We start from the raw sequence: 27,447 nt of genomic DNA, 5'->3' as shown, positions 1-27,447 counted from the left end.
TCTCACTATAGCTAAAGTTAGTATATTTACCTGTGTTTGTCATCATCCCATCGTCCGTAACAAAGATCAATTCCTCCGACGAAGGCGTAAGTCTGATCTACTACCACCATTTTCTCGTGATGCGCCCAAAGAAAAATACCGGTTTTGGCATGATCGGGATGTCTGAGGACTTTTATGTTGGGCGTCGTCTCCGTCAGTTTCCATTTGCTGTAGAAACTGTTTAGACCCAAAGCCAGTTCGACTTCTTTGTAAAGTAGTACGTAAACTTTGACTCCTTGATCCTAAAAGTAAATATTCAAGTTTATAATATACAAGCTGAGTATATCGCTTCGTGACCGAGTTAGAAATGAAGACTTAAGACGAAGAACAGTAGTTACCGATGTAATTTCCCGAATTGCCACACTGAAATGGAACTGGGCCGGACACGTCGCCCGAATCAGTGATGAAAGGTGGACGAAGAGATTACCTGAGTGGAGGCCGAGATTAGACAAAAGAAGTAGAGGAAAATCCCTTACTCGTTGGACTGACAATCTCAAGAAAATGTCAAGAAATTGGATGCAAAGTGCTCAAAATAGAGCACAATGGACAAAAATGAGGGAGGCCTATGTCCAGCGGTGGACGCAAAGGGCTGAGCGATGAAGATGATAATATACAAGATTAGTATAGTTACTCATTTACTTACCGCCTTCCTTTCTAATATCCTCTTCAGTTGCCAATACTCGCCGTGCATGATTGGCCGCTTCAGATATATTTCGGGACTGAGCCACCAATCGGTAATAAAAATTTCTTCTTTTGCGTTTTCCAGAGCATCCGCCACAGAGGACATGTACGCTGATCCGTCCACAAACCAAGAAGCCACGACATTGATTCGTATTGGGGCATAGGAGTGATATCTATTCGGTTGAACGAATTCTCTAGCTTAAAGTAACAGAAACTAGTAAATTTTACAGATCAATATTTTATAAATTAAAATAAGTATCATACATGTATTTCAATCAATACAGATTGTCGCCTATGCCGATGACATCAGCATTATGTCTCGCAGAATGCAAGAGGCAGCAGAAACATATTCACAATTAAAAACAGGGGCAAAAGAGACCTCACTGGAAATAATTATCAAAATCCACAAGGAAACATTTTCCTGTAGCTGGCTGTACACCACTAATCCCCAAAAAATTGTTGAAAATCCTGTATAAAAGGTATATTCTTCTTAAAAAGCCTCTAATCTAAATCACATAACGTTTTTGATCTAAAAAGATACAGGCTGTTACAGGCTAATCACATGCTGAGTCACCACAAATACATGGGTAAAAACCCTTTAAATGTTTTAAAAAATTAGTATTTTGAAATTAAAAGAGTAGTATTTTGTATTTTGACAACGAAACCCGATTTGGGCTTCGAAACGTTAATAAAATCATTTTTTTTGGTAAAATTGTGGATTATTTCCCATTGAAAATAGTTGATTTTAAAAAATATGTCAAAGTTACATTATTGTAGAGTTGTAAATATTTTATCTTAATTTTTAAGACTCCTGTATATATTTTTTCTTTAATTATTATTACAAAACACGAAACCAGTGTCCGTCGACGCTTTTAGGGTCAGATGTGTGGGCGTATCTAATCGACGGGTAGTTTAGTGAGAAGACTGTGTTTATTTTCAATCGTCCTTAAGACATAAAGATAAACAAGTAGCCGGCTTGACTAATTTTTATAGTTTTCGTTTATTGGAAAAGGTCGGTACATACTTTGAACCAATTTTAATGGGTTGGTTCTCAGGAGAAAACGGAAAAGGGAGATTAGTAGTAAGAGAATTTTATTTAGCGTGGGGGTTGCATAGGCAGTCGATTTTAACATCAGCATCTAGACGGGCGTGTTTTTTGGGAGAATAGAAAAATACGCTTTAAAACGCAAAGAGACGCTTTAAGACGAATATTATGACAAGCCGATTATAATATTGATTAGACGCAATTATTTCCCAATACATTTCTTTTATAAGAACACGTAAATTTTGGTCGCAATTACACAAACACTTACATTTCGTCAATTGAATAGTATATATAATTTAGTTATCTATTTTATTAATTAAAACTGTTAAACATCACACGGACTTTTATTACGATTGTCTTTAATGAAGCCTACATTATTATTAATAAATCCAAGTGATAAATGAAATTCTTATAGATATGGCCTTTGGAATCGTATGACTTCCCCACAAGACAGGTGGGTTGCTTGTCTGAAGTATACGTCCTTACATTATGGACCGTGTGTAGAAATTCCTTACCATTTACTAGTTGCTACCCACCGTCCATAATGTAAGGACATATACTTCTTGTGGGGAGTCATCCGATGCTAAAGGCCATATCCTTATGGATTTTTAGCCATCACTTGGATTTTTTTATTAATAATGTCATTGTAATACATTTTCTTTACATTTAAAGGTACAACCCATGTATTTTTGGTGGCTAAGCATGTGGTTTGCCTGTAACAGCACCGGTGATGTTCTACTTAGATGGAAAACGTTCTGTGACAGACGTGACCGTTTAAGGGTTTTTAATAATAATATAGCTTTTATAAAGGATTTTCAATAATTTTTTTTTAATTATTCAAAAAAGAAAAAAGCTACCATAGACAATAGCCCAGTAAATGAACGGGAAATTCGGTGATACCGTGTAATTTTCAGGGGCAACTCCGAATTGCATGAACATTTGGATTTAGGTTCTACTTACCCTCCACTTCAAAGTTGAAATTGTGCCTGCCGTTGGTTGATTTTACTTGGGGGGTGACAGTCACCCCTTCTCGGGGGTGAAAAAACATACGTTCAAGTTAAGACCGGAAATGGATAAATTGACTGATTTTAAGCAACTTTTGTTCTATAGAGTGTTTTACGTAAGTCAATACTTTTCGAGTTATTTGGCATTGAAAATGTTGATTTTTCGACAAAAAACTACGTTTTCAGACGGTTTTTCGCAAATAACTCAAAAAGTAAATATTTTATCGAAAAAAATATCCTTAACAAAAGTGTAGCTTATAAAGAGCCCAAAAAAAAAGATGTATCAGTAAAGTCTATCAATCAAATAAAAACTGAAGTTGTAGCTCATGAAAATACGTTCTTATTCGTCTAATTCCAAATCGAATATTTCAAGGTGAAATCACCGAAAAATTAGCACTTTTCGGGAAAAACCCATTTAAACTTTTTTAAAGTGTTTATAAAAAGCTTTGTTAATAAAAGTTTTAGCATTAAAAATAAGCGAGTTACGCTCAAAATAAAGTTGGCCCTCTTTATTTTTTATAAAAAATCATGAAAATCTCGCCGTGTTTAGTTCCCCAAATGAAATTAATCGCTACCGCTTTACAAACAATTTACTTACCTATCTATTTTTTATATGATCTGTCAGTCTCACCGGTTTAAAGTGTTTATTTTTGAAAGGGTTATAATTGAGAAAGCTTGAATGGGTCACTAATCACGAGTTTATGCAAATTTTGAACAGCCATATCTTAACCAATTTTTGTCTTACGGAGAAACAAAATAAACTAGCATATTTATAATAGCAAAACCTACATTTTTTTACTCTTTAAGATTATTCTTATCACTAATACTTTTTAAGTTATTTTGAAAAAATGAAATTTTCAAAAATTTTTAGAAATTTTTTTTTTTTACTATAAAACCAAATGTTTTCAAAAATAAGCAGTTCAAACCAATCACAGATCATATAAACAATACACATACAGTTAAAATAATGGTAAAGCCAAACGATTAATTTCATTTAGGGCGCTAAATAGAGGGAGGTTTTCACGATTTTTTTACCAAAAAAAAGGGGCCAACTTTTTCTTTCAGTGTAACTCGTTTATTTTTGATGCTGTAAACTTTTGTAAAAAACAAATAATAAGCTTTTTTTTGATACTTTAAAAATGTGAATAAGGTTTTCCCGAAAAACATTTCTTTCTTAGGTGATTTAGCGTTGAATTTTTCGATTTGGAATTAGACGAATAAGCACGTATTTTTCATGAGCTACAACTTTGCTTCTACTCAATTTGTAGACTTTACTGGTACACCATTTTTTTCGTTTTTTTTATAGGCCACACTTTTGCTAAAAATATTTCTTTCGACAAAATATTTACTTTTTGAGTTATTTGGGAAAAAGGTCTGAAAACGTAGTTTTTTTTGTCGAAAAATCAACATTTTAAATCGCGAATAACTCGAAAAGTATTGACTTACGTAAAAAACTTTATAGAGCAAAAGGTGCTTAAAATAAGTCAATTTATCCATTTCCGGCCTTATTTTAAACACGCGTTTTTCACCCCCCGAGAAGGGATAAATGTGACCCCCAAGTAAAAGCAACCAACGGCACAAATTCAACTTTGAAGTGGAGGGTAAGTAGAACCTAAATCCAAATTTTCATGCAATTCGGAGTTGCCCCTGGAAATTACACTCCAAAACGGTCATTTATTGGGCTACAAGAGCTCCCCATAGGGAAACAGAGGCACAGAGGAGGATATGGAAGCAGTAGAAAGTTTCACATATTTGAGAGTTGCATTAAGCACGGTCTAAGAAGAACACGGAAGAAAGATAAACAGGATCTTTTGAGAAGTAGGCGAATAAACAACATTTGAACATCTTCTGGATTGACTGCGACAAGGATTTGACTAGTGTCAGTGGCACATTGTATTTTTTAATTATGGTGATTATTCTAACAAAATTTTATTTATCTTCTAAATACATACGTCAATTTTTGTAGAAGATTTACCAGTATTATGTGACAATTTCGGAAACAACAGTTAAAATTAACTGCTGTGGGTTTTAACACCGCAAAATATTTCGGGAAAAACCTTCAGGAAATAACATGTATATCGCAATAGCTAAAATTTGGTGAATTACATTATCGACATAGGCCGGAAATGTTTTTAAAATATTTTTTCCTAATCAACAACATTAAAGAATCTATAAGAATAAAAGGCAGGTTTCGAGCATCTAGCTTATTAAATCTGGCCCAAGTATACTTTCGCTAACTTAGCATCATCAGGGGCATTTCGTCAAATTAGGAAGATATCCCAGCAAAGTGCAACATTGGCAAGAAATTTTAAAAATTTGAAACTAATAAATACATATAAGAAAACACTGGACAAAGGACAAACAGATCAAAATTAATTAAATAAAAATTATTATTAATTAATTAAATAAAAATTATTATTAATTAATTTTGATCTGTTTGTCCTTTGTCTATTTGAAAAACATTTGAAACTAATAAATACATATAACATACACTGGACAAAAGACAAACAGATCAAAATTAATTAAATAAAAATTATTATTAATTAATTTTGATCTGTTTGTCCTTTGTCCAGTGTATGTTATATGTATTTTAGTTTCAAATTTTTAAAATTTCTTGCCAATGTTGCACTTTGCTGGGATATCTTCCTAATTTGACGAAATGCCCCTGATGATGCTAAGTTAGCGAAAGTATACTTGGGCCAGATTTAATAAACTAGATGCTTGAAACCTGCCTTTTATTCCTATAGATTCCATACATTCCAGCATTCAACCTACTTCTATTTAACATTAAAAGAAGTCAGAAAAGGTTAAAAATCGGTGGATAATTGGTATTTGTAAGTTAATTCAATGATGTTCGAAAGGATTTTTGAGTTCAGTATAAACGTGCTTTGAATTGATGAACTATGATTTTTTCTTGGGCGAATCAGCATTTTTCACGGATTTTTATATCCAGTTGGGCCAAAAGTTTCACTGTTTTACCGGTTTCGAGGTCATCTACAAACACAATTTCTTTTGCATCATAAAACATTTTCTTGGCCGATCTCTGGACTCAACTCAAGTGTTTCAACGACTTCTTAGCCGCTTGTTAGGATTATGGATCACAGTGATAGATTCAGGTTTATCAAAAAATGTGTGAAATCCTTTTTGTATTCTCTAAAACGCTCTAAATTTTGCTGAGAAGCTTGGGTTTGAAAGTATTTTTGTGCAAATGAAATTATCACAGTTAAAATTTCAGAAAAAAAATTCTTAAATCGTTCAGCCTTCTACTCAATATTTTTCGTTTAATCGACGATCTCTTAAAATCATATCCTCTATTTCAGGTTGGTGTTGAAGTACCTTTTGAAGTTCCTCACATGAATTGTCTTTAAGACTTTTAGGACAACGTAAAGCTGCTGCACATCATTTTCCACGGTTCTAATTGAATATGTAGAGACGTACCTGCATGGACTGGTGAAACAAGTGTTCATCAAACAGTAGTACCATCCGTAGAAAAATAAAACGACTAACCTACAGCGCCATCTCTTATCAAAACTATTAAACTTACCTAACCGTAGAGAGTAGAATAGTTAAAAACGATATAGAGTGTATTTATAAAAGTGTGCAATGCGCATACATTTTTGAGAATTAATCTCCTTGGTTCGGCTTGAAGGACCAAATGTCCGAATGTAGAGATAGAAGGGCTAAAAACTATTAGAAGTCTATATTAAAAATGAACGAGTTGTCTCAGTGATTATATACTTCCTCCATTAAATTACTACCCTTCTCATGCTTGTCATGGAGGAGTATGGAACAAGTTGGAGTATAGGTATATTGCCAAAATGAAATACAAAATTAATTCCCCAATTCGAGTCAAAACTGATCATTATTATTTACGACATAAAACTCACCTGAAGTAGCTGCGATTTCTTTCAAATGATCCGTCCATTCTTTATTTTTCCTCCTGGTCCAACACTTGAATCTGAGCTCTCTGCTCAAGGTCTGAATCAGAAATCCGTTCTTGTTTCCAGTAGCGTATAATCCGGCGGCTACTTCTATGCCCTGATCGAACAAAACGACCGCTCTGATTCGTCCAGTGTCTGGATTGATGTATCCGAAATAGGTATCTTTCACGAAGAACCAACGTTTTACGTATCGCGTACACATCATATCGTGACACATGTGTTGCAACCTGAAATATATCAGTACTATATCAGTAAACGTATTTGTGTATTTGGTAAATTGAGCTACATCCTGAAGAATAAGAAATATGCGCAACATCAACCAGTGTGTGTTACCAGTACTTGGACACTAGCCAAAAATAATATGGGTAAATTTATAAAAACACAGAGAGCAATGGAAACACAGATGTTGCAAATACGCTTGAAGGATAAAAAAAGAAACGATTCGAAATATTCCAAAGTTGAAGAATGTAAGAGAAAAAGTAGCCGAATCTAAATGGAAATTTGCGGAGCACAACATCAGATACAGAGACGATAGGTGGAACAAAAAAATACTACACTGGAGACCATACGAATACAAAAGAAGTAGAGGAAGACCACATATATGGGTTGATGACTTGAAGAGGCAAACCGGTCCCAGATGGATGAACTTAGCTCAGGACAGACAGAAATATAGACAAGAAGGAGCATGGACTACATAGATAGATAGATATCAGTAAACAAACCAAACGAACACAACTCATTATACAACATAGAACCCAACCCAAAGGCTAAAATCCATACAAAGTTTCCTGCGTTACGGCTCAGTCGACCCGTCCAAAAACTCATCATTCCAAAGAGAAAGATCCTTTGGTAGTAGTTTAGAGCGGAACCGGAGTCGTACCAGTAAAAACGAACAAAATGTCCTGTCCTAAAAAGTGTAATGCCCTAGGTGTCACAAAACCTGTACCTTTGACGATCTACGGTTGCTCAGCAATGTAGCAAGCGACGTGGTCCGTTAGTGAGGCCAGAATCTAAATTAAAATTAGAAAGGATTCTGAGCTTGAAAAAGAAACAGTTCCAGCATCTTTTATAAGTCTGTCAATATCTTTTTCGATGGTTTCGTTCTTTTGTGATATTGTCTCATTTCCGCCATGGCAATAACTGTTGTTTTATAGATTTCATTCTCCTTGCTTTAAGATAACCGGGTCCTTTGAATTACCCACATTTTCCCTGATACTTTTCTCGAATAATAAATGTTGTGAACGTAACAGCCACTAATATAAAAGTTATTTGTTGAATTGAAACGAAAAGTGTGCAAAAATACTGAAAAAATATGTCGTATAACGTAACTACTTAGTTGAATCTTTTTCAATGTTTGTGTTATGTAATGTGATCTTCATTTATTTAAAAAGCGCATGCAAAAGAATGATAAGATTATATATAAATAAATAGACAGAGTACAAATGAATATAATCGTAATCTAGGCTTGTGTGGCAGGCATCAAAACTTTGGACCTTCTGCCAAGTTCTAGGTGTCCTTTAACCTTGAACCTCGACTATCTCCGGTTGGCCAACGATGTAGGCCAATTATTGTTCCAACATCTTTTCTTAGTCGTCTTCAAGACATCTTTGATTCGTGATATTGCCTCATTCCTTCTGATTGCCTTCACAGAATTGATCTAATTGCTGATAGAAATCTACTTAGAAAAAAATGACCCCGCTAGGAGATGATGAAGACAGAAAAAATGTAGATGATTCTTGTTAAAATTGTTACAACCAAAATCAACTTCTCTGATAAATGTGTTAAATTTAAATTAGTACTCCAATTGATACTAAACATATTTACTATAAACAAATTATTTTCGTTTAATTTGCATTTAAGTATTAGTTTCAGAGGTTATCATTATTTTTAATATGCCGATATATAATTAGCAACATTTTTACATAAAAAATACAGCAAACATAAATATTGATTAAGTATAACGCAGAAAAATGATAAAACAAACATTTAATCTAAGAATTACATTATCAATAAAAATTTTATCACTTCTAGTAAATACTAAAATAGTTTTGTTTTTATATGTATTGAAGAACATTGTTAAAGATGCTTAGATTGTACAGAACAACGACGAAAAAGAACATAAAATACACAATCGCTTGGACAGTACAAGGCACTCCAGGAGAAAAACAAAAATAATAATGACAACAAGAGAATGTTACAATGTTGAATTTTGCTGCGTGTATAGACGTTTTAAAGTAAATATCCAAATCTCTCAAGTAGTACATTACTTTACATAATAGATAAAAAATAATGCGATTTGACAGGTAAAAAAGAAAACTGTTGGACTGTTAACGTTTTACAGTTGACACTTAAAATATGACATTTGACACGTGACATCAACGGTGTGGTTTGTGACGTAAGAGTGAGAGTGGTGGCTCCATCCACCTATACTCTGCTCTCTCCAATTTCCTTGCTCTAAAAATCTCCGAATTCAGCTATTGACGCCAATAGTGGGCCCACGTTGGGCGCCCATGTGCTGCAAGAGAACGATGAGCTCTAATTCTATAGCGACTGAAAGCTGGTTCTCTTGTTGAGTGGCTTCGACTAGCTCTCACAGGTGTAGATACATTCATGTTTTAAGATAAAGTGTATAATTTGAGCTCGACGTTCACTTGATACACATTGGCGCCCAAAGTTATTTAGCTACAAGTAAATGTAATGCTTGTGAGATCCAGTGCTAGTCACAATCACAACAAAAATTGGAAAAAAAACTTCCTAAGCCATTCCAATGTAAATTAAAGTCCATATTTTTGAAATTTAGAGCATAATATTTCTAAATTCTAGCTTAGATCAGTGTATTTATTTGAATAATTAGACTACTCACCTTACGCAACAAAAACAGTGGCACAATCCGAAGAAAATGCACCCAGTTTGTCCGGGGTGCGTACTTCCTGTTCGCTTTTTAACAAACCCCTCTTTACCTTTCAGTCCCAGTCCTTCAACAAACGATAAATGAGATACTTCCAAAAACTCTATCTAAAACAAGTGTGACAAATTGACAAAATCGTAGTTAGTAATAGTTAGTTACATTAAAATATACAGAGTGGACTACGGAAAATGGTACACCATGGTATTTGAAAATATTTATTACATGTTGTGAAAGTGTTAAGAAAAATATGTGTGAGACAAACAATAATGCACATTTGGTAGTGCACTGGACAACAGCAAATTACTTGGCACTTTTGACTGACAATTATCTGCTTCTTCAGCAGCAAAATCTGTACGCGTAGTCAAAACCCATAAGATCACACATTTAGGAAAGTTGCATCAAAAAAGTCTATAAACCAATTTCAAAGACCTAACATAAACCTATAATGATGTATGTGCAGGCGGCAATAACACCAAAAAATTAGATGCCTCACAACAAAAAAAAGTCCGTGCTGTAAGGTTAAGTTTTCGCATCAACATGATTTCATATTCTTTTCTGGCAGAAAGCAATGCCCCTAGGGGTCCGTCTTCAGACGAAGGTGTCACTTATGCTTCCGGAATTACCTTGCAGGGGTTATGCAGAATGAGAATATAATGGTACAACGAGGGACTTGTCTCGGATACTAGTCCGGTGACCAGTACGTCCAAAAGACTCGTGTCGGATATAAATAGCCACGTTCCTATTACCGACACTTCAAATAACGGCTATACACCGCTCATTTCTCTCACTTCTAGTCTTTTTAACCAACCCTAGACACCATGACTATCCTAGAGAATTACTACACCTTTGTAGATAGAGTCAGGAAAACACCAAGGCGATACCTACCCAAAGCCTTGAGATAACATTTCATACCAGACCTTTCTAAGGAAACAAAAACCATCTTAACCAAATCCTAAAAACTATATAACGAGAACCAATTCACCGCAATAAGGTAAAGAAAGTAGATGACACCTTGGACAAAGTGGACATGGCACACTCATCAAGAAGTTTAATTGAGACCCCATTGAGACCAGGCAACTCCAGAACAAGTATCTTACGACCTCCTACTGAACGGATGGTCCAGATCAAGATCATAGAAACCAAGAATAATTAAAAGCTCCCAATTTGAAAGAAATTGCACAAATTTTCACAATTACTAGAACTAAATCCAAGCATCTAGTCAATGAATTATGCAATTTAGCGGGCGTGGATCATGATTGTGTGGAACCAATAAAAACTTGGGCCAATATCAAAAACAATTTTTAAGCTATCTGACAATTGACGGAACAATTTTTCTTCTATGTCATCTTTTCCAGATATACGTAGGCTACCAGAATCTCATCCTGCTACAAGTCAAATTCTCAACCGCACAGAATGCATAAAAGAGGAATTCGAAAATAAATAAATATCAGAGATTGGTATTAGCTCTGCCTACGATATTGAATCACATAAGGCTGCTGACAAAACGCTATGCTATTCTCAAAGGTCTCTCTAGTAAAAACTATTGTAAAAGAGGCGATTCTATGTTATACTAGAGAAGCACAATAGCCGAAAGGCTGCAGTGCGACCGGAGTGCATGCACGGACGGTTTCCAGAAGGAAAAAAAATGTCATACGAGAGGAAAAGAAGTGCCGATAAGTAAAACAAAAAATGGCCTAGCTCTGGATACTGCTATAACCCTCATCCTCTTTAATACATATATATAAAAACCACTAACCAATACCCGAGTATATTGAACATTTAAGATATTTTGATGAACTGGACACCAATGTGTCAGGTGAAACTTTTACAAAAGAGGAAGACAAACAAGAACATGTCCTCAATACCGTGCTGAACAATTTCGAAATAACTCATTGAAACTAAAACAAGCCAAGACGAAATGATGCTTGTTCCATGTCCAAGAGAGTCTTCAAGTCTGACTACAACAATGGGGCTGCTCATTAACAATGGAGTTACCGACTGACTCAATTATCATGGACGTCCGTTCGAGATGAAAGCGGGTTGTACAGTCTTTTAAAAGAAGAACTTTTAACTTCCTTACGCTTAAAAGATTCAAATACAGTACAGTGCAGCGAGGATGATACGTAAAGTACCGCCCTACGGGAAGATTTCTTTTGTTTGGATACAGTTGCGATGTAAGCCATAAGCATATTTAAATAACTAGAGATAAAAATATGAATGTCACTTTTCTATATTATAGTAATAACATGACTTTTTAATTGTCACGAAAAATAACTAAATAAACGTTTCCTATAATTATGTAAATAACCGTATCAGTCCAGATTAGTTAATTACGTAAAAAAGCCAATAACCTTGACGTCCTAGATAATTTTAAATACACCGACGATGAGTAATGTGTCCCCAAACATAGCAACAAAAAAATAACAAAAAAGTGTGCTTACGGTAGCGGGGTGGTTCCTGTAAATTGGTATTGACAATAAGTTGTTTAAGTAGCTTTCTATTTGTTTCATTCTGTTACCTATCCGATCGTAAGTTACTAAAACCTCCGGTTTTTTGGGAAACCTAAAAATATAAACTTACATAGAAAACTTTCCCCTCCATTTTTTGTTAAAATCATTAAAAACATATTAAACAAATTGTAAAGAGATAAAGGGGGTTAAAGTTTATTTAGGAGTGTATCTACAAGCAATGGACAAGTTGCATTAATTCTGATTTGCTTCCTCCATTAAATAACTGTCCGTGGTGTTTGCTGTCAGGAACAGGGAGTGGAGTTAGACAAGGAGGTGTTTTGTCACCTGACTTATTCAATATTTATGATGAATATGCTTGAGGATGGCTTTAGAAGAGTGGGTCGATGGGTTGTTGATAGAAAAATATCCAATTCAATATTTGCTGATGACACTACACTTATAACAGCAAATGAACAATAAATGCTAGATCTTTTGGATTCGTTGATTGAAAAGCATTAAAGTTGGTCTTAAAATTACTAAAGACAAGACGAAAATAATGGTGATAGACATATTATACACTATTCATCTGAATAACAACTTCCTGAGAGAAGGAATACCAGATAGTAGACAGCTTCAACTACGAGATGCTCTCCACAATATGTCTGCAGCGAATTCTACAACAAATTTTGAGAGATTTACAACAAAGACCAAGAGGACGATCACCAACCAGACGGTCTCATCCCATTCAGAATTCAGCAAGCATTCATTCGCCAAATCTCTTAGAGAGCTGAAGATAGAAACCAACGGAGAAAATCTGTTAGTAAGTAACACATTTTAGTATAAGAGAGAGATACGGAACTCAATAAAGAAAACTACACTATCTTGGCATGTATAAGAGAAACCAACTATCAGCTTCTGAAGAATATCAGACATAGAGGAACCAAATATCGGCTTCTGAAGAATATCAGGCGGAGGATTTCATTTAACCACTCTCTGTTAATGAAACCTGGACCTACTACTACACACCGTGGAACTGAATAAACGCGCAGGAGTGGACTAAATGAGAAACTAAATGAGAAACGGCCTCATATGCAGAAGAAAAAGGTGTAGTTTCTCCAAAACAATGCACCGACTCACAAGAGTGTTATGACAATGGCAAAAATTCTTGAGTTGGGCTTTGAGTTGCTTCCTCATCCGGCTTATTCCTCTGATTTGGCCTCTCTGATTATTATGTGTTCTCAAATCTGAAAAGCTGGGTCATAAATCAAAATATCAGCTCGAATGAAGAGGTGATTGACGAAACAAACACCTATTTTGCAGAGCTTCCAGAATCGTATTATTTGAATGACAAAAAGAATGTTAAAAAATTACGGAAATCGTTAGATTAAACTTAAAGGTGACTATGCTGTATAAAATAAAGAATTCTCTGGAAAAACATATTTTTCATTTCACAATCCAGGTGTTTAAAACTTTAGTTAAAACTGGCGACAACTGTAAGAATTCAAAGCTGACTTGTCCAAAAAATAGGAGTAGAAAAATTAGGAAGGGAAGTAAGGAACAGAGTATTACCAAAATGGAGTATAAAATTAAAACTCTAATAATAAACCATAATGATGCGAGTCAAAAAGCAATAAAAATGTTAGCACAACTATTAAAAGAGTTAAATAACAGCAAACATAAAAATTTCAACTTACCGCGGTAAGGCCATTTTTCTTTTGCTCCCTTTTGACTTTTTCCCGGTCATTTTAAGAGATTTCCTTTTGTTCTTGTGCGTCTTCGTCGGCAAGGGTATATTTAAGCCAGTTCTGAACAAAATCAACTGTTGGTGTAACGATTGTAATTGTTTGTATCTTTTTTTAATTTGCCAATGGAAGTTGCCGTGGACAATAGAAATCGTATATCTGAAAAAAAAAATAAAGTATGAACATTCTTTCGAAATTTGTTACTACGAGGTCATGAATTGTACGGATTGTAATACATAAGTGTATGGAAGGGTTACGATATAAGGTGAGAGTTGAACAACAATACTCGAATGGGAGACATTCGAAATAAACAATGGACTAAAGCTGGGAGATGTTTTTACTACAACTCGTCAACTTAGCTCTGGAACACATAATCAAAAGAACAAGAATTGAAAAACCGACTACAGTATTCCATCAAAAAGGACCAAACTTACTGATGGCATTTGCAGACGATGTCCATCCAATAGGAAACACCAAATTAAGGATGGAGCAAAATTTAGTCACGTTCGAGAAGGGAGCAAAGAAAATGGGGCTCCTAATCAACGAAAACAAAACTAAATATATGTATATGAGCCGGAATATCCAGAACAGAGAGAGAATCGGACAGGACGCCACCATCCATGAATTTAACTTTGAGCCGGTCAGAGAATTTAAGTATCTTGGAACAACAATAACTGAAAACGATAACGGATCTCAATTTTGACTATTTAGAATGGGAAATAAGCCACAATATTATTAAAAAAATGATTTTTATTAACGTTTCGACGCCCAAATCGGGTGCCGTTGTCAAAATACAAAATACTATTAATATAAACAAAAATGTTGTTGCTTAGTAAAAAAATTCTTCTAATAATTTATTTAATTTGACTCATTTATATCGGCAATTCAGATACATATGATACATTTTAAAGTAGAAGACTTTAAAATGATATTGCCAATATTTATGAGTTGCGTTCCTGGGACGACTTTACTGAAAGATAGTTCATTCGATTACATGAAATCAACCCCAACTCAAGAATATCCGTCACAAAAAAATCATAGCATGTGATCTGTCTTTAAAAAGACAACCACATGCAACGGTGACATTAAAATTCTCGCGTTAGAGATCTCATAGTAAATCACGAGGGAAAACCAGGAAAAACCTCGTGATACTATCCCGACATCGTAAGTATTTGGTCTTACATTTAATTTACTCTCAAAATTAATACCAAATTCTGACTTTACTATAATTTTGTTTAAATTATAAATAATATCAATAATACATGGGTATATAAGTAATACTAAAATATAAAATATGTACTAACTCGACTATTGACTTACTAATTGTGGTATTTTCTTTCTATTGACTTCCTCTTTCAGTATGGGTATCCACATCCTACTGCATTCTACCGAGGAATTTGCGACACAATTGGTTTCGTTTAGCATAATTAGAGCCGCTTCTTTGATTTTTCTCTTTTTACTATCTGTTTCTTTCAGGACTATACTTGAATCTCTCCACTGAACTCTATGTTCATTATCCCATGCGTGTTGACATATTTGAGGTCTATCAAATTCTCTATTTTTAATATAAGATTGATGTTCACTTATTCTAACGTTTAATGGTCTTGATGTTTCACCTATATAAAACTGTTCGCATTCACAAGGTATTTTATATATACAATTCTTTGTCCTTTCTTGTTCATTGTTAGGTTTAGTTTTAGATAGAATAGATCTCAATGTGTTGGTTGTTTTGAATGTTGTTGAAATGTTGAATTTATTTCCTATTATTTTAAGTTTCTCGGATAGTCCTTTTATGTATGGTATTGATATTTTCCTCGTATTATTTCTTGTGAATGTTGTAGGATCCCGTTCTATGTTGTTCTGTTCCATTCGATCCAATCTTGACAATTCCTTATTTATAAACGATAAAGGATAATCATTTTTTAATAAAACAGATGTTAAGAATTGTTTTTTTTTTTTTCTAAAAAGGAATTTTCGTTAGAACAAGTAATTTTGGCTCTATCATATAAGGATTTTATGATTCCCTTTTTAACGTTGATGTTGTGATTTGATTTGTAATTGAGATATCTGTTGGTATGTGTTGGTTTTCTATACACTTGAGTCTCATATCCAGTATCCTTCTTTAAGACTAAAACATCGAGGAAAGGCAGGGTGTTATTATATTCCTTTTCCATTGTAAATTTTATTGTCTCTTCTTGATCGTTTATAATATTCAGGAATGTATCCAACAATTCTGATCTATGAGGCCATATTGAAAACACATCAAGATTGGATCGAATGGAACAGAACAACATAGAACGGGATCCTACAACATTCACAAGAAATAATACGAGGAAAATATCAATACCATACATAAAAGGACTATCCGAGAAACTTAAAATAATAGGAAATAAATTCAACATTTCAACAACATTCAAAACAACCAACACATTGAGATCTATTCTATCTAAAACTAAACCTAACAATGAACATGAAAGGACAAAGAATTGTATTTATAAAATACCTTGTGAATGCGAACAGTTTTATATAGGTGAAACATCAAGACCATTAAACGTTAGAATAAGTGAACATCAATCTTATATTAAAAATAGAGAATTTGATAGATCTCAAATATGTCAACACGCATGGGATAATGAACATAGAGTTCAGTGGAGAGATTCAAGTATAGTCCTGAAAGAAACAGATAGTAAAAAGAGAAAAATCAAAGAAGCGGCTCTAATTATGCTAAACGAAACCAATTGTGTCGCAAATTCCTCGGTAGAATGCAGTAGAATGTGGATACCCATACTGAAAGAGGAAGTCAATAGAAAGAAAATACCACAATTAGTAAGTCAATAGTCGAGTTAGTACATATTTTATATTTTAGTATTACTTATATACCCATGTATTATTGATATTATTTATAATTTAAACAAAATTATAGTAAAGTCAGAATTTGGTATTAATTTTGAGAGTAAATTAAATGTAAGACCAAATACTTACGATGTCGGGATAGTATCACGAGGTTTTTCCTGGTTTTCCCTCGTGATTTACTATGAGATCTCTAACGCGAGAATTTTAATGTCACCGTTGCATGTGGTTGTCTTTTTAAAGACAGATCACATGCTATGATTTTTTTGTGACGGATATTCTTGAGTTGGGGTTGATTTCATGTAATCGAATGAACTATCTTTCAGTAAAGTCGTCCCAGGAACGCAACTCATAAATATTGGCAATATCATTTTAAAGTCTTCTACTTTAAAATGTATCATATGTATCTGAATTGCCGATATAAATGAGTCAAATTAAATAAATTATTAGAAGAATTTTTTTACTAAGCAACAACATTTTTGTTTATATTAATAGTATTTTGTATTTTGACAACGGCACCCGATTTGGGCGTCGAAACGTTAATAAAAATCATTTTTTTAATAATATTGTGGCTTATTTCCCATTCTAAATAGTCAAAATTGTAAAAATGCCACAAGAAAATAGCTTCAGAACAACAACGGATCTCAAGAAATAAATAATAGGACACAAGCCGGTAACAGATGCCTTTATGGCCTTAAAAACCTCATAAAAACGGAACAGCTAACAGTAAGACATACAAAAGTTATAACTATAAATATATAGTCGAGGAAATAAAACATTTTGGCTCGCAATTTTTTCGTCCAGCATGGACTTACTTGACATTTTCACGGAAGGTATGGAATAGTCCAAGAATCATTTTCTATATCATGCCGCTGTACGCTAAAACCTTGGGGGTGGTTGCCACCCCATCTCGGGGGTGGGAATTTTTTATTACATTTTAACCATGTAAATCAATGTAAAAAGTAATTCTAAGAAAAAAATGTTTTTTACATTTTCTTCGTAAAACTAATATTTTTCGAGTTATTCGCGCTTAAAAGTAACAGCTTTTCGACGAAAAAATCGACTTTTTTAGAGGGTTTTTTGAGAATACCTCGAAAAATATGCATTTAATCAAAAAAACTGTAGATATCAAAATTTTATCTTTTAGTAACACAAACCAAATTCTTTTTGTGTAATATCTTTAAGACCAATACAAACCGAGATACGGCATGATAAAATATACAGTTACACCTTTCAAAAAATAACAATAAAACGTTTTTAGCATTAAACTTAAGCGACTTATGATTTAAAAAAAGGTCGGTACCTACTTTTCTCTATGAAAAAATCAGTGAAAACAAACCCCTAACTACCCTCCTAATTAAAAATTGGTCTTTACCTTTCCTTTTCCTATTTTCCTTTAGCATGATATTCCTTTTATATTATTATCAATACACTCAAGAAGTTTGACATATTTAAAAGGCCTAATTTTAGAAAAATTGGGGTTTAAAGACAAATTGATTTCTTGCAATTTCCTATTTTTCACCTTTTACTTCAAAATATCTCCGAAAACACTAGAGATACGAAAAAAATGATGAACTACTAAATTGTAGCTATTTAAATAACTAAAATTCCCTTGTGCATAGATTTTCATTATAGTGAACAGTTAGCGAGATATAGCTGTTTAAAAACTCTATTTACGAGAAAACACCCCCTTATTCGAGCCCTTTAAACCCACCCCAATTAAAAACTAAGGGATCTTACGGAGTTTAGTTTACACAGTTTTATAGCTCTTCAAAAATACTACAAAATCATTTTTGAAAAAACTTTTTATCGCCAAAAATGAAGGAGTATAGTTAATAAAACGAACTTTTTTTTTTCAAAAAATTCGAATAGTCCGCTTATGGATCATTTTCAATGTATGTATAATACCACAGAACCGGTTCGTATACTGGAAGATGAATAAAAAACTATTTGTATTTGTATTTGTACATATTTGTAAATTCGTATTTTTGTGTAAATAAATGTTCTTATAATTCTTTAATTATACTTTTTTTTCTGTACAGATCTAAATTATCTACTTATAAAAATTGTAATGTTATTAAAGGTGGTTTTTAAGGGTTGAAATATTATGATATTATATCATATCCTAAAGCATAAAACAATCATTATTTAACCAATCAAAACCAAATTTTACCCATATTAAAGTTTACAATGTTTTTATATAGCATGATATAACGTGTTAAGCATGATATATAATATGAAGTATAGGGTGAGATTATCCTAATCCCAAATTTTTATGTAAATCGATGCAAGCCGAAATTATTCTTGTAGGATAAGTAATTTTTTTTATAGCTCCAACAAGGGTGGTTGGGTTGAAATATTATGATAGTATATCTTAAAGCATAAAACAATCATTATGTAACTAATAAGAACCAAATGTTGACAATATTAAAGTTTAAAATATTATTTTATAATTTTTTTTAATTAGGGGTAGTTTTCACCCTTAAAAACCAAAACCGTACAACGGCTCAATATAGATAATGAACTAGTGGGTGTAATGAGCCTAATCCCAAATTTTTGTACAAATCGATGCTGGTCGAAAAAATTGCGAGGTTTTGCCATTTTTCAGTTTCATTTCCTCGACACTCCGTAGTGATGTATGGTAGCGAAACGTTGACGATAAAATAGGTAAACGAAGAGCGACTACCTGTTTGGGAAAGAAAAATCCTAGAGCAGATCTTTGGACCTGTGTTTGATGGTGCAGCAGGACAATATAGGATAAGAACTAACAAACAGCCCGAAGAATTATATCTAGACGCTAACAGAAAAGAAATTAAGTCCAGAAGACTCCAATGGGCAAGATACTTTAAAAGACATTCTGACAAAAGAATAATAAGGTTGGTATGGGAAAAAGGATCAACTGGAAGAAGACCATGTACAATCCGTCAAATGATAGCTGGCGGGTGACCTTGAGCGAAAATATACAACGAGAAATACACAATACGAGAATGTCACCCGCCAGGTCTCAATTGTCGGATATGTAGACGATCTCCACTCCGGTGGCGAGACAATCATGCCTATTCTGTAACTCATTTCGATGATAGAACTCAGGAAAATCGAATAGAAGTGACCAAGTCAGATAGAAATAGTCAAAATCGGTATTCCATAACTCCCTCGGAATCTATACAATCGGAATAGTGAATAGAAATGACTTCGACACCATTTACCCTGTCGAAATTAGATTTCGATAATCGGAATTGTGCTTGACGCAAGCGCATTGTATTTTGTTTGGACGTTTATATTTTTATATCTACTAAAAATAATTTATTACTACTTATTTATCATTATTTATAGTATTTTTACCTTTTGCATCTGCTTAATTTTTAGTCTGTGGTGGTATTTACTTAGGCAATTGTATATTTAATTTAGACATGTACGACCATGCATCAAACCCAACCTTAAAATTGATTTGGCAATTTGGCATCCGAAATTCAGATTCTGAATGCTGGATGTTTGCCAGTCACAGTGTTGCCAAACTTTTTTTGTTTATTTCTTGTACAATTTCAATCAATGGCATAATGTACAAGAATAGATTGTACAAGAACGTTTAAAATATAAAGAGAGACTTATAGCGTTGATTGATAAATATATTATACCAGTTTACTTGTATGTGTATCAATCAACGCTTATAGAAAAGAAAATAATTATAGAAAATACGCTGTTTTTGGGAGAAGTTGTTTATAAGTTATTTTAGCTGGAATCAAATCTTAAGATTGTATTTTTATTAGATTAGTAATATCTTACATCATACATCTTATACTCATTTATCTTTTCTATTTATCAGTTTATCTTCTTTTTTATAACAATTTTAATTAACTTTGATTTAAAACCATTTATCATCTTTTGATGTTTTTGTGTCCAATATTTACACTAATAGGTTTGTTCTAGCATCAGTTTCAAACTATTTGAAACGATCAGCGAATAGTGGACCAGCGCGAGTAGAGGGGATAGCACTGGTGACTGTATTATGTTCTCTCACTGACCAACTATTTGCTGACGGTTTCTGACTAGTTTGACTGTTTGCTAGAACAAACCTAATATTTTATTGTTTACTTTTCAAAACGTTTTTTTTTGCTATTTCAAAACTATTTTTAAAAATGTAACTGTATGTAATGTGATAGTATGAAAAATTGAAGATACGGCAACGGTGTCGTATTTCAAATTTAGAACCAGCAAGACACAGGTCACAGAACACTAATTTCGCTTGACAATGCGGGGTTGCCACCCACTCTTGACCGCGTGAAATAGAAATTGCCGATTTCGATTTAACCTGCTTACGATGTGAGTTACAGAATGCCAATCCAAACACGAAAATGACGCGATAGATATCAAACATTCAGATTTCGGGTAATTACGATTCGACTTGGTCATTTCTATTCGATTTGTTAAAAGTTACAGAATAGGGCTGATTATATATCATGATACCTTAAAGGTATGGGCATAGAGGACTAGATGGAGATTGGTCAAGATACAGAAGAATGGAGGCATGTTGTCAAGATGGTACAGAGTAAGAGTAAATAAGAGGCCATGAAGATCGTAAGATTATGGAGAAAAAACGGAATTATCACAAATGCCCGTAACGTGTTTGCTTCCTTCGTTTTTGGATGACATTTTTAAACGAATTTGCTTTTGACATTTTGACGAGTTTTTAGCAAGATCACACTGACTTGACAATGGCACAGCACATTTTGACACTTAAGCCTGTTGTAAAATATTAAGAAATAAGTTATAATATAATATTTTCTAGTAAAACAGATATTTTCCATCTTGGATAAACACCTAATTGCTTTAGAAATACATCTAATTCAATGCCAAAGAAAAAGTGATGCGTGAAGTAACAATTAAAATGCATAGCAGCACTGATTATAAAATCAGTTGCCAAGAGATTCAAAACAGCAGATATTAACAATAACAAATAAGTAGGTAATTATGCAATGTTTTTAATTTAAATATAGTAACATAATTATAGAAAACTAATTGCGTCAGTTAGAAAAAGCAAGATTGAGACACATAAAAATAAAAAAATGATAAAACTATGTTTTGTTAGAAGATTAAGCAACTTTTGCCAGAATTTGGAACCTAAAATAGTGCAGTCCAGTTATTTTAAATTAAAAAAGTAGTTCACTTATTAAAGGTTGGATATAATTGCAGCTTTAATATAACGGGGACTGATACAGGGATGTACACTGGTGTCACGAAAGTTCTGAACAAATCATGCGATGATTGCGGGATACAGATTAATGAGATAAATAAAAAGCTAGATAACTGGTTCTAGAAGATAGAGAACTGTTTATGGAAAAGCTGGTTATAGAAGATATAGAAAAAGAATTGGATAATATAGAGCCATTCGGGACAGAACCAACAGAATCATGCGTGGAAAAAGTACAAGCATAGAAACAAAGTGAAGAAGAAACTAACCAAAAATAGAAAGGACAGGGCTGGAACAGATCATACGGACGCGGACGCCAGAAAAAATGTCAAAGGTAAATGAGAGAGAAATTGCAAAAAAGACCACAGCCAAGAAAGAGATGGTCGAAAGCAGTGAAAATAAATTGGTGTAAGAGATTGGAAAAGAAGCAAGGGACCCGATATAATGGGACAGCATAACCAATATATCTAAAATTAAACTTTCTTCTTCTTGTGAAATAAATTTGTAAAAAATGAAAAAAAAAATAACCAATATATTGAAAACTCAAGTTTTATGTTAATTTTGTAAACCATTGGTAAATCTGTATTTCCTGTAATTTAATTTTTGATGTTTTGACCACTGTGGTTTAGCGTTTAATTTACGTATTCAATTCATGAATTTGACTTCCTTTCAGTGATAAATGATATAAATAACAAAATTATCTTAACTAGTTATATCAAAAATTTAGTTTTTTTTTTATAAATTATACAGTTTAAACACTTACAGATTCGGATTGAGCATGTGGGACGTCAAATTTCGTTCATAATCAGTTATTGCTACAGTTATATCGACACCTGGAATAAAGACAGTTCTATCTATGGAAGTAAATTTTTTGTAATCGTGCAGCGTTTTATATCCAATGCGTTCGGTTCTTTCATCTGAAACAAAAGAATTAAACAGTAAAAACGAAGACCTATCCATACATATTATCTATCTACATATTATCTATCTTACATATTATCTATCTACATATTACATCTATCTACATATTATCTATCTTACATATTATCTATCCATTACATATCCAGAAATTAAAGGTTGCGTGAGTGAGATCAATGAATCAATTCTAATACTAAATTAAATATTTTGCAATCATTTTTATATTTTAATTCATTTAAGCTTTTTAATAACATTACAAATTTTCAAGGTAAAACACTTGACTTGATAATATGCTCTGAAAATCATTTATCAAAATATGTATGTAGTAACACAAGACTTAACGCCATTTGTAAAAGAAGATCATTATTACCTTACTCTTAATTTTAATAAATATAGTCTACAATAAAAATAAGCAAAAATTTGAAGTAAAGTCCAATGAATATAATTATAAAAAAGCAAATTTTGAACTGTTCGTTAATAATGTCCGAAATACAAATTGAGACGCAGTAAAAAAATGAAACAAATGTAGACTTAGCTTTAGAAACTTTTTATGAAATATGGAATAAAATTATACAGAATTGTGTACCAAGATTTAAAACATTTAATAATTCCAAATTATTTCCTAGTTGGTATACAAAAGAAATAAAAGATTTAAAAACAAAAGGTTTTAAAAATAAAAACAAATTCAGAAAATTACAGAACATCTCAAATTAATATTTAGAAAAATACAAGGAAAGCAGACGTGCATTAAAATACTTAATAAAAATAGAAGAGAATAAATATTTAAAAGAAGTGCAACAAAATGTGGAGGGTAATATAAATTATTTTTGGAACTATATTAAAAACAAAAAATCCAATTGTACTCATGCTGGAAATTTTGTTTACTTAGGTCAGAATGTTGATGGTGAAAATACAGACTATCTACATACACCTCAGATAAAGCGACTTACAATTTAGATTGTGGTAATAGTTCTTACTTGCATAATGATTTTTTTGCAATGGAATCAATAGATTACAATGATTTCAAAGAAACTGTAAAAAAATTAAAGCCAAAGAAAGCGGCGGGTACTGACGGTATTCCACCTTATATATTAAAAGGTTGTAGTGAGTGGTTGATTGAACCGATGGTACATATTTTAAATAGCATAGTTAATTCTAAAGTCTTTCCTACAATTTGGAAAAATGCAGTTACTACACCAATACATAAATCTGGAACATTACAAAACATTGAAAACTACAGACCAACAGCAATAATGTGTGCTTCCGCCAAACTTTTTGAACAGTTTATACATAACAAGTTATATTCATATATAGAAAAGTACATAATGTCTCAACAGCACGGTTTTGTGCTAAACAAGTCAGTAAATACAAATTTATTTATTTTTGCAGACCAGGTTGCTGACACATTAAGCACTGAATTGCAACTTGATACAGTATATACGGATTTTAGAAAAGCTTTTGACCACGTTAATCATGATGTGTTACTAAAAAAGTTAAGTACATATGGCTTGTCTAATAATTTTATTGAACTCATCAAAAGCTATCTGGAAAACAGACGTTTTGTAGTTCGACACAAAGGTAATGTATCAGGAAAGTTTTACGCCAATTCCGGAGTTCCTCAGGGTTCAAATTTAGGACCTCTTCTCTTTATTATATTCATTAACGACCTTCCTTCTATTTGTAAATATACTGAGTGTCTTTTATTTGCAGATGATTTAAAAATGTACAAAATTATTCAGTCAGTACGTGATTGTATTAAGTTACAGAGAGACAATAATAGTATTTACGAAAAGAGTTTAATATTAATAAATGTAAAGTTATGACGATAACTCGGTTACAGGAACCAGTTATTTTTGATTATGAGATGGGAGGTGAGAGATTATCTAGGGTTACTGAAGTAAAAGACTTGGGAGTAATATACAATCAAGTTTTTTCGTTTGGGAAACATATAAATCAGTCGATCTCAGCGGCAAACAAATTGTTTGGATTTATTAGAAGACAGACAATGGCATTTACAAACATTAATACAATAAAATTTCTCTATTTTACTTTAGTGCGACCTAAATTGGAATTTGCAAGCGTAATATGGTTTTGTGAGTATATGTCAACACTTAAAGAATTAGAATAGGTACAAAATAAAGTTCTTCGGTATTTGTATTTAAAAAAAGACAAAAAATGGCCTGATTATAATTCTGTTAGGTCAGCCCACTTAAGAAACGAGTTTAAAATATTGTCACTAGGACAAAGAAGGGACTTAATGGTAGTTATGTTTATATACAATATAATTAACAATAAGATTAACAGCCCATATTATGTACTTTCACTGATTCCATTCAATATTGCTCCCCGTCGGACACGATCTTCATTAATGTTCAATATACCTCACAATCTTGTTGCAACAAGATCTCCCCTTGAAAATGCACTTAAGTTATCAAACAATTCAAACAGTTTAATCGATGTAGATTGGTCCTTGTATCGGACAAAGTTTTAAAAATTGATACTAAGTCAAATTTTAAACACCTCTGTGTAAAAAAATATTCAAGCCTCTACAATGCTGGAAATGATAATGAGATAATTTGTATAATTTTTATATAACTCATAAAGTCATCTATTTAACAATATAGAATTGTAAATGTATATTTTTTTAGCCATGTAATGAGACATTTAGTCTGTATGGTTAATAAATAAATAAATAAATAAATAAATAAATAAATAAAATATTCACAGAACCATTGTCTTTTTCTTTTGGTGTCATACTCTATGCAGCATGTATGCATTCATACTCTAGTCGTCAGGAATGAAAATGTCATTGAACCTCTAAAAGCCTATGAACAAGGTGAATTTTGCTGAGAATGTCAATTTTGGGACCTAGTGCAAGCCCTGGAAGTATTTGAGTATACAAAACGTGAGGATCGGCAACTACGTTCGGATTCTTTTACCTGAAGCCTTGAACAATGAAAAATTGAATCTTGCCGAAAGGTGCGATGGTGCCTTGTTACCCCCTCCCGCCCCCTATGTTACGGGCAGATAAAAAGCGATTTTTTGCAAAAAAACATTTTTTTCCTAGTCCTAGCTGGTCGGTTCCGTTCGGTTTTAATCCTTGGCGAGGTGCGGACATGCAACAAAACGCTCAAACACTGTTTGTTTATAGCTTTGTTTACCAATAAAAAAAGAATGTGTGTGTACTTTGTACGCACGTAAGAAGTTATACTTCTATTATATAATTTCAAAGAAATAAATATACTTAACAGATTATTTGTATTTTATTTAAATATTAAACTAACTTTCTTACCCACCACTTTTAAAAATTTTTTATTAAAACGATACCAAAAATTAAAAAAAAAAAGAATATGAATCGTACGGGATTTGAACCCGGGACCTCTCGATCTCCGGTTCACACGCTCTACCACTGAGCTATATTCCCTTTGCTTTGACAGGTTACAAGATTTCTCATACATACTGACAAATTTAATAGACCAAGTGAAGTATACAAAAATACTTTAAATATACTTACTATTATTATAAAATATCTTATTCCCGAGGAAGACAAATCCAAAGACACAAAAATTATAATAAATAATATATTTACTAAAAACACTAATATATCCTTTTAATGACTTATTTGTGCTGACAGCGCTGATACATACATATCTTGAAAGATCGGCAACGAACTACATATATGTGTGCGCATGCACCAAACATTTATAAAATTTCCCTCTCGATCGTAAAGAAGTATAACTTCAAACATTCATTTTTAGCAATGCACATAATCAAAACTGGAATAATTTGATTTGAATTTTCAAATCCTTCAAGCAGAATTTTTATTTTATTTTTTAATCAAAAGTTATTCGGGCTCAAAAATTGCCATTTTTAGATTTTTTTAAAGTTTAACCGCGTTTATCTCGAAAACTATGCATTTTACGAAAAAACTTGTAAGAACATTTTTTGCTAAGAAAAATGATTTTTTTTGTTTTTTTGCGAAAAATCGATTTTTATCTGCCGGTTACATAGGGGGAGGGAGGGGATAACAAGGCACCATCGCACCTTCCGGCAAGATTCAGTTTTTCATTGTTCAAGGTTTCAGGTAAAAGAATCCGAACATAGTTGCCGGTCCTCAAGTTTTGCAAAAAAGATGCAAAACAGTTTGCCACTCCTACCCCATGGCGCTACTTTTTTTTTCTGTCATGTAAAATAATAAAAATTATAATTTTATATTGTGTACTATAAATAACTAGCTAACCCGGCAGACTTCGTACTGCCTCAATAGATAAAAACAAACTTTTGTATACAATAAACTTAAAATAAACAAAAGGAATTCGTAATTAATAAACAAAAAATGCTCGATGTGAAGGAGGTTTTATTATTATTTTTAATTAATTACACATGATGTTTGAAATAATAAAGTTTAGTTAGAAGTAACAAAATAAAGTTTGTAGTGCAACAGTTACAATCTTAAATTTGTTTATCTTATAATGAATATAACAGCTTTATTATATTTACATTCAAAACAACCCTCTATTTATGATTGGGTTCGGGGAGATTCCAAGTCTATAGGTGTTGATTAAATAAAATTCAATTCAATTAAAATTAAATAAAACAGTAAATGAAGTAAATTAAAATTAAATGAAATTGAATAAACGTAAATAAAAATAACTAAAACTGAATAAATTTAAATACAAAT

General features: G+C 32.7%; 1 protein-coding gene across 6 annotated transcripts in view; it reads right to left on the bottom strand.

Annotated features, from left to right (window-relative positions):
* LOC114328626 (phospholipase D2) overlaps positions 1–27,447 on the bottom strand; it is a 96,494-nt gene that overhangs the window by 52,783 nt on the left and 16,264 nt on the right. For all 6 annotated transcript variants that reach the window (XR_007701085.1, XR_007695768.1, XR_007695774.1 and 3 more), the window contains exons 3-9: positions 22,612–22,765; positions 13,763–13,969; positions 12,060–12,180; positions 9,574–9,725; positions 6,657–6,937; positions 683–918; positions 31–281 (exon numbers count right to left, since the gene is read on the bottom strand). Coding sequence is in view for 1 of the 6 variants with exons in the window: in XM_028277571.2 (XP_028133372.1) it covers positions 31–281; positions 683–918; positions 6,657–6,937; positions 9,574–9,725; positions 12,060–12,180; positions 13,763–13,969; positions 22,612–22,765 (1,402 nt within the window). In the remaining 5 variants the exon portion in view is untranslated. The remainder of the gene's footprint in view (positions 1–30; positions 282–682; positions 919–6,656; positions 6,938–9,573; positions 9,726–12,059; positions 12,181–13,762; positions 13,970–22,611; positions 22,766–27,447) is intronic.

The sequence above is a fragment of the Diabrotica virgifera genome, chromosome 1 (assembly GCF_917563875.1).
Source record: "Diabrotica virgifera virgifera chromosome 1, PGI_DIABVI_V3a".
In the NCBI taxonomy this organism is placed as follows: Eukaryota; Metazoa; Arthropoda; class Insecta; order Coleoptera; family Chrysomelidae; genus Diabrotica; species Diabrotica virgifera.
The sequence above is the reverse complement of the archived record's forward strand: the minus strand, read 5'-3'. Positions and strand labels throughout refer to the sequence as shown.